This window comes from Penaeus monodon, chromosome 3 (assembly GCF_015228065.2).
Source record: "Penaeus monodon isolate SGIC_2016 chromosome 3, NSTDA_Pmon_1, whole genome shotgun sequence".
NCBI classification, from domain to species: Eukaryota; Metazoa; Arthropoda; class Malacostraca; order Decapoda; family Penaeidae; genus Penaeus; species Penaeus monodon.
In genome coordinates this window covers 17,804,337-17,824,876 of record NC_051388.1, presented here as the reverse complement: position 1 = coordinate 17,824,876, position 20,540 = coordinate 17,804,337, and the positions used below count along the sequence as shown (strand labels likewise).

Genomic DNA, 20,540 nt, shown 5'->3' with positions numbered 1-20,540 from the left:
GATCTGGAGAGGGAGGCGGCGAGGGAAGGGGGAAGGGGTGAGGAGGTAAATATTAGAGTGGGGAGAGGTAGATAGAAAGGACGAGGAAAGGGTGATGGGGGAAAGACGTAAGTTATTGCAATTGCAACGTTGTTGGGCAGTGAACCTCACCCGTGGTTTGCCGTACGGACGAGAATCCCGGATTCTGGGAGTGCGGGAAAAGTAACTGGGCAAGATATGTTATAGAAACGTGCGTGTGTGTGCGTACGTGCGTGCGTGCGCGTGTTGTGGGAGTGGGTTGAGGGTGAGGGGTAACATGAGTAGGGGATAAGGGAGGGGCGGTTGGGGGGGCGGGGGTGGACACAAAGCCAAATGCAAAGACAAAGCTGTAAGAGGAAGCGCCGCCGACTCTCCAGGGACGAGCGACACCGTTTAAGAGCAGCTTGACTAGCATATATGTATGTAATATGTAGAAGATATATGTATATATGTATACATATGTGATATATATGTATGTATACATGTGTAATATAATGTATGTATTATATGTGTATATTATGTGTATCTGTGTATATATATGTAATATATATGTATCTAAAATGGATAGATATGTATATATACAGTATATATAGGTATATGTATATATACATGGTTATAATATGTATAGATATACTTGTATATACATGTATATTATAGTAATATATACATGTATATATATATGTCTATATACATTGTATATATATATGTATATAATAATGTATAATATTATATGTGATTATACATGTAATATACTGTATATATCTACATGTATATATATTTACATGTATAATATACATGTATATATATACATTGTCTATATACCAATGTAAAAATTATATATACATGTCATATATACATGTATATATAATATATTTGTTTTTTTTTAATTGGTATATGTAGATTATATGTATAATGTTACATAATTTATATATGTATGTATAAATGTGTATATATATGTATGTATATATGTGTGTTCTACGGGTATATGTGTAAATATGTATACATATGTATATATACATGTAAAATATGTATATATACATGTAAATATATGTTATATACATGTATTATATTTATGTATATATACATGTATATATACATGATATTACATGCTACATATAATATGTATATATACATATATACATGTATATATAAATATACTCATGTATATATACATATATATACATATATATACACATATATACATACATATACATACACATATATACATACATATATATATATATACATGTATATATACATGTATATATATACATGTATATATACATGTATATATACATGGTATATATACATGTATATACACTGTATATACACATGTCTACAGATATACAAGGAATATACACATATATATATACATGGATATATAAATATATATATACAAGTATATATACTATATATATACATGTATATATACATGTATATACAGGTATATATACATATATATACATGTATATATACATATATATATACATATACATACACATATATACATACATATATATACACATATATACAAACATATATACACATATTTATACATACATATATATACATATTTATATACACATATATATACATATATATACATATTTATATATACATCTATATAAAATTTAACTATAACAGAATATACATATTTAGATATACATATATATACAATAATCTGTACATATATACATAAACATATATTACATATATACTATACATATACATATAATACATACATATACATATATTATACATATTATACATAATATATACAATCTAACATATAATACATAACATATATATACATTACAATATTATAACATATACATTATATAACATATGAACCGTATTCATAATGACAAAGTAGAAAAGGTATGAATGAGAATGAATATCTACAATAAAGAGATGAATTGACCCCCCCCCCCCCCCCCCTGTTTCGATTGCGTCTCGTCAGAAAAATAAATTATTCTGACGAAGACGCAAACGAATATTCATTCTCATTGATACCTTTTCTACATATCGTACATATATGTATATGTGCATATATGTAGCTATACATATATGTATATATACATATATGTATATATACATATATGTATATATACATATGTATATATACATATATACATATACATATATCATATATATACATATATATACATATACATATATATACATATATATATACATATACATATATATACATATATATATACATATACATATATATACATATGAACCGTATTCATACTGACAAATGTAGAAAAGGTATGAATGAGAATGAATATCTTCACAATACAAGAGATGTATTTGACCGGTTTCGATTGCGTCTTCGTCAGAAATACATGTATTTCTGACGAAGACGCAATCGAATATTCATTCTCATTGATACCTTTTCTACATATGTACATATATGTATATGTGCATATATGTAGATATACATATATGTAGATATACATATATGTAGATATACTATATGTATATATACATTAATAATTATACATATATGAATGGAAAAACACTCTTCCGTGCTGAAACCACAATACAAAAACTAGATATGTATATGTCTACATACATGTATATGTCTACATACATGTATATGTCTACATACATGTATATGTCTACATACATGTATATGTTTATATACGTGTATAAGTTTATATACGTGTATATGTTTATATACATGCATATATACACATGTATATACATGCATATATACACATGTATATACATGCATATATACATACATATATACATATACATGTACGTACACACATATACATATACATGTACGTACACACATATATACATATACATGTACGTACACGCATATGTACATATACATGTACGTACACACATATGTACATATACATGTACGTACATACATATATACATATACATGTATATACATACATATATACATATACATGTATACATATACATGTATACATATACATATATACATATACATGTATATACATACATGTATATACATACATATATACATATACATATATATACATACATATATACATATACATGTATATACATACATATATACATATACATGTATATACATACATAAAACATATACATGTACATACATACAAATACACATATATATACATATATATAAACATATATATAAATATATTTGTGTGTGTCTGTGTCTGTGTCTGTGTGTATGTGTCTGTGTGCGTGTATACATACATACATACATACATACACACACACACACACACACACACACACACACACACACACACACACACACACACACACACACACACACACACATATATATATATATATATATATATATAATATATATATATATATATATATATATATACATATATATGTATATATATATATATATATATATATATATATATATATATATATAAAAGCATATAAAAGTCTTACCACTTCGACGTTCTCGTATCTGACGCTCTTCACACTTCTGTACAAGGGTTGTTGTCCCTCCGTCCCGCAGCCATTCAGAGTTGTCTGTAGAAGACCAAAATGAGTTATATTTTGGATTAAAATACTTTGTGAAACTTGTAAATGAAAAAGAGTACTAATACAACAAAGGAAAGTGACTCAAAGAACAATAAAAATATGTTTTTAATAACGACAAACAAAAATAATTAGTGTTGCTGTATGTAAAGTGTGTGTGTGTACGTGTGCGTGTGGGTGTGCGTGTGCGTGTGCGTGTGCGTGTATGTGTGTGTGTGAGTGTGCGTACGTCATTCCCCACATTCCATTTCAACCACTTGTTGATTAGAATTTTCTAGTACATTTAACTGCCAGGAACCGCTGTCACATGAATTCGATCCATTATCTGTCCAGTATCGAGCATGTTCAACACCGGTTGAACTAAACTTTCGTGGGGGATTTTTAAATCACAGGTGGTTTAAATTTAATGTAATTTTATTGTTTTCTGAAATGCCAAAACTTTCAATGGATCAATTATTACTGACTTGTATATATAACTAATATATTATTGGTTAACAGTATATAAAAAACGTGGAATCAATCGAGATCGACTAAGCTTTAATATAATTTCTCTACATATTAGGCGCGAAGTAAAACCTCGATCTTTCTACTAAAAATGTCAATATATAAAAACTTCAGATCAAAGAAACTGTCGGTAAAAATATATACTTCCACTTTCAGAGAATAGGGAACCCGTTAGTACAGCGGAGGCATGCCTTGTTTTGATCCACTGATACTAAACCCTTCGCCGTGTGTGTTCTGGGCGTTGGCGGGTTAATTGTCAACGCAATGATAGCGGCTGTCGGCCTTTAGTTGTTGGCAGAAATCGAGCTTGGTGTGAGATACTTGTTCAACAAGCCTATTACGTTGCTATTACTCGGGACTTGCAATTTGATAAATGTAATATTTTATTTTAAAGACTGATTTACGTTTGGAAAAAATATATATATTCTTCGTTGGGTGTAAATTGTTAGGTAACTAGCAAAAAGAAAAAAAAAAAAAAAAAAAAAAAAAAAAAAAAAATATATATATATATATATATATATATATATATATATATATATATATATATATATATATATATATATGTTTAACTGGCCAAATCTAACTACTCTGACTGCAAAACTTTTATATTCCGCTGCAAGACAAAAAAATACAAGAATCGCAGACCTCAGCTCCGATCACATTCCCTCCGCTCGGCCGCAAATCCTGCAATGGCAATACCACAAGGGCAGGATATACGAATACTTTCATCCCGAGACTACTAAACCTAAGGCAGAGAAAACCCCTCACCTCCAAATCAACAACTCATTCCTGTTTAAACTGACACACATACTCACATCCTCAAAGCTAACTTGGAGGAGAGGCAGGCTGGAGCAGTCCTCGGGGGGAGCCTGTGCGTTGCCAAGGATGAACTGCAGGACGAAGAGTATTCCCACTGACCACGCTGACGTCATCTTGGAGGAGCTGCAGAAGGGGAAGGCCAGGTTAGGACTCGCTAGCACTCGGGACTGGATGGCACAAGGTCATATTTCATCTGCCAACCATGGATTTTCTCGGGAGGGCAAAAGGAAAGAAACGATGGCTAGTGTGAGAGGGTGCTCATGGAGAGGAAGGGTGTCAGCGATTAGAGGTGGGTCTCGAGAACTTCATACAAGTCTATTTCATTAAATAAGAAGTACAACAATAGCTTCCATCTTCTTACTGCATGTGAAAGTTTAATGCTAAGCCCCTAGGTATCATTTTCACAGTAAACATTATTAAAATTCTTCCCGAAACAAAATATCTAGTAAATATAGTATATATATAAACAATACTGCATTCCTACGCAGAGGCATGCATAAAGATACGCATACATAAAAATCATAGAAATACAGTAACTGTATACACACACGTTCACACACACACAGACACACACACACGCAAGCGCGCACACGCGTGTGTATGTGTGTGTATGTGTGTGTATGTGTGTGTGTGTGTGTGTATGTGTGTGTGTGTGTATGTGTATGTGTATGTGTATGTGTATGTGTATGTGTATGTGTATGTGTATGTGTATGTGTACGTGTACGTGTACGTGTACGTGTACGTGTACGTGTACGTGTGTGTGTGTGTGTGTGTGTGTGTGTGTGTGTGTGTGTGTGTGTGTGTGTGTGTGTGTGTGTGTGAGTATACATATATATCTATATGCATATATGTATATATATATATATATATATATATATATATATATATATATGTACACTATATATATATATATATATATATATATATATATATATATATATATATATATATATATATATATATGTACACTATATATATATATATATATATATATATATATATATATATATATATATATACACACATATATACATATAGACATATATACACATATATACATACATATACATATATACATACATACACATATATACATCTAAACATATATATATACATACATACACATATATTTATATATACATATATACATATGTACATATACATGTGTACATATACATATGTACATATATATACATATACATATGTACATATGCATATAAATATACATATATATAAATATACATATGTACATACGCATATGTACATATATATATGTACATATACATATATGTATATATATATATATGTATATGTATATGTACATATGTATATGTATATGTACATATGTATATGTATATGTACATATACATATATATATACATCTACATATGCACATATGCATATAAGTATACATATATATAAATATACATATATATAAATATATGTACATATGCATATATATACATATATGTACATATGCATATATATACATATATGTACATATGCATATATATACATATATGTACATATGCATATATATATACATATATGTACATATGCATATATATATACATATATGTACATATGCACATATATATATACATATATGTACATATGTATATATATACATATATGTTCATATGCATATATATATACATATATGTACATATGCATGTATATATACATATATGTACATATGCATATATATATAAATATATGTACATATGCATATATATATAAATATATGTACATATATATATAATATATACATGTATATATATACATGTATATATACACGTATATATACATGTATATATATACATGTAAATATACATGTATATATACATGTATTACATATCATATATATCATGTATATATATATACTTATATATATCATATATATATATACATATATGTACATATGCATATATATACATATATATACATATATATATACATGTATATATATACATGTATATATACACGTATATATACATGTATATATATACATGTAAATATACATGTATATATACATGTATATATACATGTATATATATACATGTATATATATACATGTATATATAAAACGTATATTTAAACGTATATATATATACATTATATACATATATATACGTATATATAATATATATACATATATATACTGTATATATATATTATATACATGTATATATATTATATATATGTATATTTTTTAATATGTATAAATATGTATATATATGTATATATATGTATATATACATATATATATACATGTATATATATACATGTATATATATACATATATACGGTATATATATACATATATACGGTGTATATATACATATATACGTTTATATATAATATATATACATATATATACATATATATATATATACATGTGCATGTGTATATATACATATAATGCATATATATGACATATGTGTCATATATATCATATATATGCCGAACGTATATATGCCATATATAAACACATACATATATACACATATTCATATATGCACAAGTATACTGTATATATAATGGTCTCTAATTTGAATTATACTAGAATACCACCATATTATCTGGCAGAGGAAAACTCAGTATTTGTTTCTCAGCTTTATTGAGGGAACAGACACGTAGATTAAAATGGATCTTGACGCGGTAGACGTGGCGAAGGCGGCGTCAGCTCCTACGGGCTAAGGGGGAAGGAGTTCGCGGTTCAGGGAACAGACTCGGACTGACTCCTTCGGGTATTTCGGGTCGCTTCCAGCCTAGGGCGTGGGGACACAGCTGTTACCCTCGGTTACCCCCTCCTGGCGTTTCTCGTTATCGCCGAAGGTTAGGTCATGACCCAGGAGAACAACAGCTGCCTAGCCGGCCCTCTTGATTAATGGATGTCACCCCGGCTCCGGCAGATTTCACTATTAATAGATGTCACAGTATATACATTTATGTACCATAATTGTTGCTATTTTGGTCTGATATAAAGCAAAGCAACAAACAACATATTCACTATAACAGCATCATTCCTACATAAATTACTCGAAACCTTTTGGCACGTTTAGTTTTGCAAGAGTCACAGCCGATATGTCGCGTATCCACCGGTCGCTCATCTCAGACTGCCTCACCTGACACCTCCAAAAATTATTATATATCAGGTGGTGTGTGCGAAATGTGAGAAAGTAAGTGTGAGTGTGGTGTGAGTGAGTGAGTGAGTGAATGAGTGAGTGAATGAATGAGTGAATGAGAGAGGGAGGGAGGGAGGGAAGGAGGGAGGGGGGAAGGGACGGAAGGAAGGAGGGAAGGGGGAAGGGACGGAGGGAAGGAAGGGAGGGGGAAGGGACGGAGGGAAGGAGGGAGGGAGGGGATAGGGGGAGGGAGGGAGGATAGGAGAGAGGGAGAGGGAGGGAGGATAGGAGAGAGGGAGAGGGGAGGTGTTGGTGAGTGGTAGTGATGAGTGAGTGGGGAGTGGTGATGAGTGAGTGATGAGTATGAGTGAGGTGGGAGAAGGGTTTGGGAAAAAGGAAGGAAGGAAGAGAGGATTATGGAAGTTCATGTTTGCGTGAATTATATGTATATGTGTATGATCAGCTTTGCATCTGCATATTCTACATACAAGTAAATATATAATATTTTAAAATACTATTAAAATTTTTAAATGTCACACGAAGGTCTCAAATACGAACTGTAGATGTATATAATATGTGTATGTGTGTGTGTGCGTGTGCGTGTGCGTGTGCGTTTGCTGTGAGTGTGCGTGTGAGTGTGTGTTTGTGTGTGGTGTGTGTGTGTGTGTGTGTGTGTGTGGTGTTGTGTGTGTGGCGTGTGCTGTGCGTTGCGTGTGCGTTGCGGTGGGGTGTTGTGCTGGGTGGCGTGTGGGGTGTGCTGTGCGTGGGTGTGTGTGTTTTGTGTTTGTTTGTTGTGGGGTGTGTGTGTATGTGTGTGCCGCGCGCGGTGAGGGTGCAAACAAAAAATATTCTATTTTTGTTCCATAAAAAAACTCAAAGACAATTTCCTGAACGTTTACCCAATTCCTCCCCAAAACAGGTAGCGTTCCTTTGACCATAAAAATCATAGACGACTAAACTTACAAATAACTCAACAATAAGCAACCCACGAATCAAAGGGCGGAGTAGATCCTGAGACGTCGCCAAGAACTCGTTTGAATTTAAATATCTACCATGCAAACATTACCCTGAAATTTGAATTGGGAAATTTTTGGGCCCGTATTTTTCTCCTTGTTTCCTTCTCTTTCGCCCTTAACTTCTCCCTTTCTCTTCCCTGCGTCCTTTCTCGTTCCTTTCTGTTTCTGTTTCTCTATCTCTCTATTTCTTCCTCTCTCCCTATCATTATCTACATCTCTCTCCCTATCCTTCTATATCTCTCTCCCTATCATTCTATATCTCTCTTTCTTCCTCTCTCTCTCTCCTCTTCCTCTCTCTTCTCTCTCTCTCTCTCCTCTCTCCTCTTCTCCTCTCTACGTCCCTTCTCTCTCTCTACGTCCCCTTTTCCCCTCTCTCTCTATCCTCTCTCTCTCTCTCTACGTGCGTCTCTCTCTCTCTCTCTCTATACGTCTCTCTACGTCTCTCTCTCTCTATATACGTCTCTCTGTCTCTCTATACGTCTCTCTCTCTCTCTATATACGTCTCTCTCTCTCTCTCTCTCTATAAGTCTCTCTCTCTCTCTCTTTTCTCCCCCTCTCCCTCCTAAAGTCTCTCCTACCTCCTTTTCGTCCCTCCTACGTCTCTCTCTACGTCTCTCTCTACGTCTCTCTCTATATATATATATACGTCTCTCTCTCTCTATATATATACGTCTCTCTCTCTCTATATATATATATACTTCTCTCTCTCTCTCTCCCTCTCCCTCTCCCCCCCTCCCCCTCCCTCCCTCTCCCTCTCCCCCTCCCCCTCCCCTCTCTCTCTTCTCCTATAGTCCCTCTCTCTCTCTATACGTCTCTCTCTCTCTCTCTATACGTCACTCTCTCTCTCTCTATCGTCCTCTTTTCTCTCTATCTCATCTCTCTCTCTCTTCGTTCACTCTTCCTCTCAACTCACTCTCTCTCTCTCTATAAAGTCACTCTCTCTCTCTCTATAACACACTCTCTCTCTCTCTATACGTCCTCCTCTCTTCTATACTCACCTCTCTCTCTCTATACGTCCTCTCTCTCTCTCTATACTCACTCTCCTCTCTATACTCACCCCTCTCTCTCTAACGTCACTCTCTCTCTCTCTATACGCACTCTCTTCTCTCAATACTCCCCTCTCTCTTATCGTCACTCCTCTTCCCTCTCTCTCTCTTTACGTCACTCTCTCTCTCTCTATACGTCACTCTCTCTCTCTCTATACGTCACTCTCTCTCTCTCTATACGTCACTCTCTCTCTCTCTATCTCTCTCTCTCTCTCTCTTTCCTCTCTCTCTTCTCTCTCTCTTCCTCTCTCTCCTCTCTATACGTCCCCCCCCCCCCCCTCTCTCTCTCTCTTCTCCTCTTCTCTCTCTCTCCCTTCTCCCCTCTCTCTCCTCTCTCTTCCCCTTTTCTCTCTCTCCTCTCATCTCTCTCCTAAATTAAAAATAAATATTTCTTCCTCCCTCTCCTCTCTCCCCTCTCTCCTCTCTTCCCCCTTTTCCTTCTCCTCTTTTCTCTCTCTCTCTCTAAAGCACTCTCTCTCCCCTTCTCCCCTCCCTCTCTTCCTCTCTCTCCCTCTCTCTCTCTCTCTCTCTCTCTCTCTCTCTACGTCCTATCCTCTTCTCCCCTCTCTGTCTCTCTCCCCTCTCTCTCTCCCCTCTCTCTCTCTCTCTCTTAATATATATTATATATATTAAATTTTAATATATAAATATATATATATACTTCTCTCCCTCTCTCTCTCCTCTCTCTCTCTCTCCTCCCTCCCCTCTCTCTCTCTTCTCTCTCTCTCTATACGCTCCCTCTCTCTCTCTTTCTCTTTTCCTCTTTCTCTTCTTTCTCTCTTTCTCCTTTCCTTTCTCTCTCTCTCTCTCTCTCTCTCTCTCTATACTCCTCCCCCTCTCTCTCTCTATACGCCCCTCTCTCTCTCTCTATACGTCCTCTCTCTCTCTCTCTATACCTCCCCCTCTTCTCTTATAATACGTCTCTCCTATATATATAACTCTCTCTCTATATATATACTTCTCTCTATATATATATACTTCTCTCTATATATATATACTTCTCTCTCTCTCTCTCTCTCCCCCTCTCTCTCCTCTTTCACTCTCCCTTCTCTCTCTCTCTCTCTCTCTCTCTTCTATAGCTCTCTCTCTCCTCTCTTATACGTCTCTCTCTCTCTCTCTCTATAAAATCTCTCTCTCTCTCCTTTCCCCTCTCTCCCCTCCTTCCCCTTTAAATTCTCTCTTCTCTATACTCTCTCTCTTTTTCTCTCTCTTCTCTCTCTCTCTCTCTCTCTCTCTCTCTAAACGTATCTCTCTCTCTCTCTATATACGTCTCTCTCTCTCTCTCTATACGTCTCTCTCTCTCTCTCTATATACGTCCTCTCTCTCTCTCCCCTCTCCTCTCTCTTCTCCTCTCTTAATATATATATATATATATATATAAAATTTTATTATTAAATATATAACTTCTCTCTCTCTCTCCCTCTCCTCTCTCCCTCTATAAAGTCTCTCCCTCTTAAAGTTTTTCCCCTCTATACGTCTCTCCCTCTATACGTCTCTCCCTCTATACGTCTCTCCCCCTTTTCGTCTCTCCCTCTATACGTCTCTCCCTCTATACGTCTCTCCCCTTAAAAACTCTCTTCTCCCCCTATACGTCTCTCCCTCTATACGTCTCTCCCTCTATACGTCTCCTCCCTCTTACGTCTCTCCCTTTTCTCCTCTTTCTCTTCCCCTTATACTCTCTCCCTCTATACTCTCTTCCTCTTTACGTCCTCTCCCTCTTATCCGTCTCTTTCCCCTTACGTCTCTCCCTCCTATAAGTTCTTTCCTCTTATACGTCTCTCCCTCATACGTCCCTCTCTCTAAAACGTCTCTCTCTCTATACGTCTCTCTCTCTATTACGTCTCCTCTCTCTCTATACGTCTCTCTCTCTCTCTCTAAAGCTCTCCTTCTCTCTTCTCTCTCTCCCCTCTCTTCCTCTCTCTCTCCCTATAAATTTTTATATTTCTTTTATATTTCTTATTTATATTAGTCTCTCCTCTCTCTCTCTATACGTCTCTCCCCTCTCTCTCTCTTTTATAAATCTCTCTCTCCCCCTCTCTCTATTACGTCTCTCCCCTCTCTCTCTCTATACTCTCTCTCTCTCTCACTCTCTATAGTCTCTCCCCCCTCTTCCTCTCTCTCTCTCTTCTCTCTTAACTCTCTCCTCCCCTCAATTTTCTCCTCTCTCTCTCTCTCTCTTATATTACCCCCTTTTCCTCTCCTCTTAAAAGTCTTTTCTTCTCCCCTCCTCTATATCCTCCCCTCTCTCTCTCTCTATAGACGTCTCTCTTCTCTCTCTCTCTCTTAAAAAACTCTCTCTCTCTCCTCTCTCTCTTCGTCCTCCTCTCTCCTCTCCTTTTCTCTCCATCTCTTCTCTCCTTCTCTCCCTTCTCTCTCACTCTTCTCTCTCCCTCTCTCTCCTCTCTCTCTCTCTCTCCCTCCTCTCCCCCACTCATCTCCCCTCTCTCCTCTCCTCTCTCTCCCAAAACTCTCTCTCTCTCCCCCTCTCCTCTCCCCTCCCTCCCTACTTAAATCCCTCTACCTCCTCTCCGCTCTCTCTCCTCTCTCTCCATCTTCCTTCCCTCTCTCCTCCTCTCTCTCCTCCTTCTCGCTCTCTCCCTCTCTCTCCTCCCCTCTCGCTCCCCTCGTCCTCTCTCCCCCTCGTCCTCTCTCTCTCTCTCCCTCTCTTCTCTCTCCCTCTCACCCCCTCTACGCTCTCTCTCTCTCACTCCTCCCTCCTAATACGTCTCTCTCTCTCCGTCTCTCTCTCCCCCTCTCTCTACTCTCTCTCTATAAAGTCTCCCTCTCCTCCTCTCTCTCTCTCTATAACGGTCTCTCCTCTCTCTCCCAATCTCCTCTCTATATAATTCTCTCTCTCTATATATATATGTCTCTCTCTATTATATATATATATGTCTCTCTCTCTCTCTCTCTATAACGTTCTCTCTCTCTCTCTATCTATACGTCTCTTCTCTCTCTCTCTCATACTCCTCTCTCTCTCTCTCCCCTTTTTTTACGTTCCTCTCTTCTCCTATTTTTAAATTTTTCTCTTCTCTCCTAATCTCTCCTCTCTCTTCTCCTTTTTAAATCTCTCTCTCTCCTCTCTATCTTCTCTCTCTCTTTTATAGTCTCTCTCTCTTTTTCTTCTCTCTCTATAAAAAATCTCTTTTCCCCTCTCCTCTTTATAACGTCTCTCTCCCCTCTCTATATATAATTTTCTCTCTCCCCCTCTCTCTCTCTCTCTCTCTTCTTAAAAACGGGGCTCCTTTTCCCCCTCTCTCTTTTATACTCCCCCTCTCCTCTTCTTATACGTCTCTCTCTCCTCCTCTCTCTATACGCCTCTCTCTCCTCTCTCTATAAAAGTCCTCTCTCTCCCCTCTCTATAAAAGTCTCTCCTCTCTCCTCTCTCTCTCTCTCTCTCTCTATAAAAGTTTTCCCCTCTCTCTCTCTCTATACGTTTTCCCCTCTCTATATATATATCCTCCTCCTCTCTATTTTATACGTTTTTCTCTTTTATAATACTCTCCTCCCTCTCTATAAGTCCTCTCTCTCTCTCTTTTTTATACGTCCTCTCTCTCATTTATAAAAGTCCCTCTCTCTATAAATAACTCCTCACTCTCTCTATTATACGTCACCCTCTCTCTCTCTATCGTCCCCCTTCTCTCTCTATAAAGTCTTCTCTTTTTATACGCCCTTCCCCTTCTATAATTTTCTCTCTCTATATGTCTCTCTCTGTCCCCTCTTTCCCCCTCTATAAAAGTCTCTCTCTCTATAATATATACGTTCTCTCTCTTCTTATATAAAAAACCCTTCTCTCTCTCTCTGCGTCTCTCCTCCTTGTCTGTCTTTTTATCTCCTCCTCAAACTCTCCCCATCCCTCCCTTTAACCCCTATTAAAAATCGCCCCTCTAATCGCCCTCCCCTCCCCTTTGCCCTCGTCCCGCACCCTCGCCACCCAACCTCCCACACTTTCTCCCATCGCACACTCCACCCCCCTCGCCGCCCCCCCACACTCGTACTCGCACCTCGCACACTAAAACGTACTCCACCTGCACACTCGTCTCGCACCTCGCCACTCGTACTCCACCCCCTCGCCCCCTTTGTACTCGCCATCCCCCCTTTCCACACTTCGTGAAATCGCACCTCGCACACTCGTACTCGCACACTCGCACTCTCTCACTCGCTCCCACTCGCACACTCGTACTCGCACACTCGCACACTCTATCGCACACTCGCCCAACCCTCTAAATCGTACTCGCCATAAACCCCACACTTTACCTATCGCACACTCGACACCTCGTACTCGCCACTCGCCACCGTACTCGCACACTCGCACACCGTTTTCCCACACCCCGCCCATCGTACTCGCACACTCGCACACTCGTACTCGCACACTCGCACACTCGTACTTACACTCCAACTCGTAAATCGAAAAACCGCCCTGACTCGCATCCACATCGTACTCGTACACTCGCACCTCCCACCTCGTACACTCGCACACTCGTACCGACACTCGCCACTCTCTCGTACACTCGCCCCACTCGTACTCGTACCCTCGCACACTCGTACTCGTACACTCGTACTCGCACACTCGCACACTCGAACTCGCACACTCGTACTCGCACACTCGCACACTCGCACACTCGTACTCGCACACTCTCGCACACTCGTACTCGCACACTCGTACTCGCACACTCGCACACTCGTACTCATACACTCACACTCGTACTCATACACTCACACTTATACTCACACTCATTTTGTATTGTGGATTTTTCTTCCATAATATCAGCACGGAAGAATGTTTTAGTATTCATATATGTATATGTATATGGGTGTGTATATATATATATATATATATATATATATATATATATATATATATATATATATATATATATGTATATGTATATATATATATATATATATATATATATATATATAGATATAGATATAGATATAGATATAGATATAGATATAGATATAGATATATATATATATATATATATATATATATATATGTATATGGGTGTATATATATATATATATATATATATATATATATATATATATATATATATATATATATGTGTGTTGTGTGTGTGTGTGTGTGTGTGTGTGTGTGTGTGTGTGTGTGTGTGTGTGTGTGTGTGTGTGTGTGTGTGTGTGTGTATGTGTATGTGTATGTGTATGTGTGTGTGTGTGTGTGTGTGTGTGTGTGTGTGTGTGTGTGTGTGTGTGTGTGTATGTGTGTGTGTTATATATATATATATATATATATATATATATATATATATATATATATATATATATATATATATATATATATGCATGTATATGTGTATAAAGATAATAGGTATGTAGGTAGACAGACAGATAAGACAGAAAGATTTATAACCACACGCAGAGAACTTTAGCTGAAGAATACATAAAGGAGTTGCCTCAACGTCCTGGCATAATCTGAGAAATGAGGAACAGGTGTGTGGCTGTTTACTTACACCGTCACTCGCTCGCTCTCATACACACGTACCCAACACACACACACACGTACCCAACGCACACACACACGTACCCAACGCACACACACACGTACCCAACGCACACACACACACGTACCCAACGCGCACACACACGTACCCAACACACACACACACACGTACCCAACACACACACACACACGTACCCAACACACACACACACACGTACCAACACACACACACACACACACACAACACACACACACACACACACACACACACACACACACACACACACACACACACACACACACACACACACACACACACACACACACACACACACACACACACACACACACACACGTATGTATTTGTGTATGGATGTAAAATGAAAAAGAGTGTACTGTATACACTTCGTAATATAGACTTAGGAAGACCGTTAATGCAAGTCACTGCTGCTAAATGTTTTCCCTTTAAAAGCCACGACGGCCCACCTAACCTTACCGACTTGTGCCCCAAAGCCCAGGCTTAACCAGCATCTCCGGCGCAAGAAATTGAGCCCAAATGCTGAACTTGGTGTCACCTTGAAACTTGCTTGACTCTTGAAAACTTGTGTGTGTGTATGAGTGAGCGTAACCGTGGTTACTATACGGGCCTGTGAGGCAGTCCGGCCTTCGGGTTCTGTGCTATGCTACCCAGGACGGCCGCTGCCGGAGTTCCGCAGAGGCTCCCTACATCTCCTCCCTGGAAACGGCGTGTTACGTACAGCGCACGTGGCCCGCGACAGGATCAACCAACTCCACACCTTACACCTTGACGCCGCCCACTCTATGCCACCGCCCAGGGCCAAGCCACCCACATAGCCCCGCTACCCACACGTCCAGCGCCCACGTATGACCGTACTACCCACGCCCATTACCCATCCACGTGAGGGTGAGTAGTATAAGTAGCTCTTTGCTTGCCGTTTACCCTTTCTACAATTTCTTAGCCTTTGGCGTGGGATATGCCGCTCGCCCACGCCCCTCCTCCGTCCAACCCTCCCTCCCACCCTTACACGCTGTGCTTGTCCCTACCCACGCTCGGACGGACCTATCCACACTGCCCACGCTCTTCTCATGCTAGTGTCAAGTGAACTGCTTCCACCTTCGAGTCTCTTACTGTTCATCCTCCTAAATGCCCTTTCCCTCTCGTTGTTTTTCTTCTGATTCTCTTCGTCCTTTCCTTTGTTACGAAAGTTCAATGGCGACTCTTATTTAGCCTTTGTTCCTCTCTTATCCCAGTGTCCATATTACTACTTTCTTATTAGATCTCTTTTGTAACACCTATTTTTGCAGTACCCATCTCCGTATCCATTCTGTCAATATATACATATTACTATCATCTCGAACCACCCATTATAGCAGCTTAGATTTTACTTCATAGCGTTCTTTATATAAATTACTATATGCGGGATATCTAACACAATTTACTACGTGTTGAATTTATTACGGAACACGACTATATTATCAGCCAGTAGTCTAGTCTAAACAAATATAGCATATTTTTTTTATTTTTCTATAACCCAATATCCAGGATCAATTATATCTGTAAGCTGCCTTTTAATTTCATCTACTTTGCAATGTTGCTAACTAGATTTTCATTCACAGTACGTAGTAATTTGAATTACTGAAGAATAGAAGTGTGCTACATTTGGTGAAGAAAGAGAGAAAAATTTAATCGTCCGTATTCTGGGTGATACGTAAACGGTCGTAAATGGTCAACTCAATGCAAAGGAGGTTTCAAGGAAGCTGATAAAGGTCAATCTCAAGGTATGAAAAAATAGTTACTATCATATCTTAGTAAAATAATTTATAATGTAAAATTACCGAGTAAAAATAAATGGAGGAAAATAATCCTGACATGGCAAAAACATTGTCATACCTGACTACTGTAAATTCCCAGTGTTAAATAAAATCACAATACATTTTTTCTCCGCACTCGAGACCTCTAAGAGATATATTACTCAAAAGTATTAGCTGTCAAAAAACGCCATGCACTTCAGTCGAGTCATGAAAGACACTGGCAAGTAATATGAGTGTGGATTTTAAACAATCCTCGGCCTTCTAATGATTACATTTTGTGCTTGCTTGCAATCAGACCCGTACCCAACACCTGACCATCTGCGGAACAAGCCGGATCTCTGTTTAAAACGGCCACACAATAACGCACGCAAATGGGCCTAGAAAGAGAGCCAGTATGGAGGGAAGCCCCGAGACTCGCACTGAGCGACAGAACAAGGGCGAAGAGAGTGCCATCGGCTGGCATCAAGAATGATTCCGAGACCAAACCAAAATCGAGAATACTCAAAAGAGTCAGAGAGAAAGCCTTCTGGTATGCCGATGATTTTATTTCAACATCTACTCTCTAAAGCCAATTAGAAAAATAATTAGATTGACAAAAGATGTACATAACGGTAATTTGTAACAGCCCTACACTGAAACTCTATATTGGGAACTCTACGTCTAAAATCTTTATTTTTTTCACAAGAGTAAGCAGACCTTTATGAAGAAAAAAATAGCGTAACTGGAAAGCATTCGGAAGTATATTTCAGAGCATTAAAAAGATGGCTAATACTTACTGACTCAATAAGAAAGAGATGCCTAGACCTGCCCACCAAAACTAAACCACGAAAAAATCCAGACTGCTTGGGTGTAGAAGAATGGGTATTTTTCAGGAACTAAAACACAAAACGCCATTAGGATTAACACCTCCGCATGCACCTTAGTTAACAAATGATCTTTACTCTTCCAGGACCGAAAGGCTAAGCTAACCAATCGAGTTTCAAGACAGTGTAGAGACGTTTTTTCGCGTCTCTTCTCTTTCCTTTAGTCAGTGAACAGATACAACCACCGCGTTTAAGAAAACCTGAAGACTGTCAGCAATGATAACATAAGAGCACAAAGAGCATACCTGGGAACCGTTAACCACACATGAAGCCAGGATGAAACCCAAATGGTTACATCTGCACCTTCATTAGACTCTTTCATCTCAGGTATTTGTTGCATGGGATACGGCCCCGGTTAGATATCCTGAGACGATAAGCTTCATACTTATTTTCTATTCTGCTTATCTCCTTTTATTTTCTTCTATCTTCCTTCGTCTTCTTCGTATGTTCTCGTTTTTTTATCTATTTATCCTTTGATTTATGTGTGCGTTTGGGTGTGTAGGTGTGGGAGTGGGAGTGGGTGTGTGCGTGCGTATACGTGTGTTTGTGTGTATTACATATTTCTACAGATATTTGTAAGTGAGAACTATGTAGCTATATATGCTCTCATATTGCATACATACACACATTATTACACACGCATACCTTTTTTAATACATTTTTTTCATCGTTTATTTAAATCCTGCATTTAATTTTCCCTCTCCTTTCCTTCTCTTGCGCGCATTCTAACCCATACCTGGGTCCACGTACCTAACCAACTCCCAACTCACCCCCCCGCCCCGAACATCTCCCCCCTCCACCGCCCCGGCCCATTCACCCCCCCCCCCCGCCCCAAACATCTCCCCGCCCACTACCTCTAACTCCCACCCAACATCCAGCCACCTACATTACCTACTGGCGCCCTAGACAGTCTTGCACAAATTCTCAACCAAATAAGGATCTCAGAAACCACAGGACTGCACGAAGGGGGCGATGACACTCGTCATCGCGCGCTTTCCCGGATGAATTGGTTCGATGACGTCACCCCTTTTGTGGTTACGGTTCGCATTGCAAAGTGCCGTTGGGAAAGGTGCTTGCAGGATAGGATCTTTGCAGCCTAAATTTTGGGGTACAAAAGAATAACTTCGTTTGTACCACTTATATAAAAAGTTAGATGGATACATATATAAACAAATGGATAGATAGATTAATACATATAGACATAAACAAAAACAAAGATAAACAAAGAAATGAACTTCCATATAAAGAATTACAAACACCAGAAAAAAATATATATATATAAACAAATACTGATACATTCACACACATTTATACCATATATGCATACTTTATATATATATATATATATATATATATATATATTATATAATATATATATATAGTATATATAATATATCTAGATCTATATATATATAATCATATAATATAAAACAGATATATATATAATATATATATATATATTATATAGTATTATATATATATAGTATATATATATATTATATCTTCCATTTACATACATACATATATATATACATATACACATATATCTGAATGCAAAACACTCTTCCGTGTGGGGATACAATGGCAGAAAAACCCCCAATACAAAACTAATTATTGAAAATGAGACTCCAGTTTCGAAATCCACCTGGATTCCATCTTATATATGTATATATACATATATATACACATATAAGTACACATATATATATAAATATATGTACATAAATATTCATATATATAAATACAAATATACACATAAATACATATACATATATATACATATATACATATGTATACTTATATTTACATATATATACATATATATGTATATATAAGCATATATATACATATATAAACGTATGTATATATACATATATAACATATATATGTATATATAAACATATATATGTATATATAAACATATATATGTATATATAAACATATATACATATATAAACATGTATGAACATATATGTATATATACATATATAAACATATATATATGTATATATAAAAATATAAATATATATATGCATATATACAAATATAAACATATATATATGCATATATACAGATATAAACATATATATGTATATATACATATATAAACATATATATGCATATATAATATATACACACAGTAGTATTATAACATATATAAATATATATATATATATATATACATATATAAACATATATATGTATATATACATATATAAACATATATATGCATATATACAAATATAAACATATATATGTATATATACATATATAAATACATATATGTATATATAATCATCGCATCATCAAGGGCTAACGCC

At 36.8% G+C, this 20,540-nt stretch overlaps 1 protein-coding gene across 3 annotated transcripts in view; it reads right to left on the bottom strand.

The window, feature by feature from the left end:
- Nucleotides 1-20,540, bottom strand: part of LOC119592819 (protein D2-like) — a 91,666-nt gene that overhangs the window by 48,202 nt on the left and 22,924 nt on the right. For all 3 annotated transcript variants that reach the window (XM_037941740.1, XM_037941734.1, XM_037941728.1), the window contains exons 2-3: nucleotides 4,863-4,989; nucleotides 3,451-3,534 (exon numbers count right to left, since the gene is read on the bottom strand). In XM_037941740.1, the coding sequence (XP_037797668.1) occupies nucleotides 3,451-3,534; nucleotides 4,863-4,979 (201 nt within the window). In that variant the 5' untranslated portion in view covers nucleotides 4,980-4,989. The remainder of the gene's footprint in view (nucleotides 1-3,450; nucleotides 3,535-4,862; nucleotides 4,990-20,540) is intronic.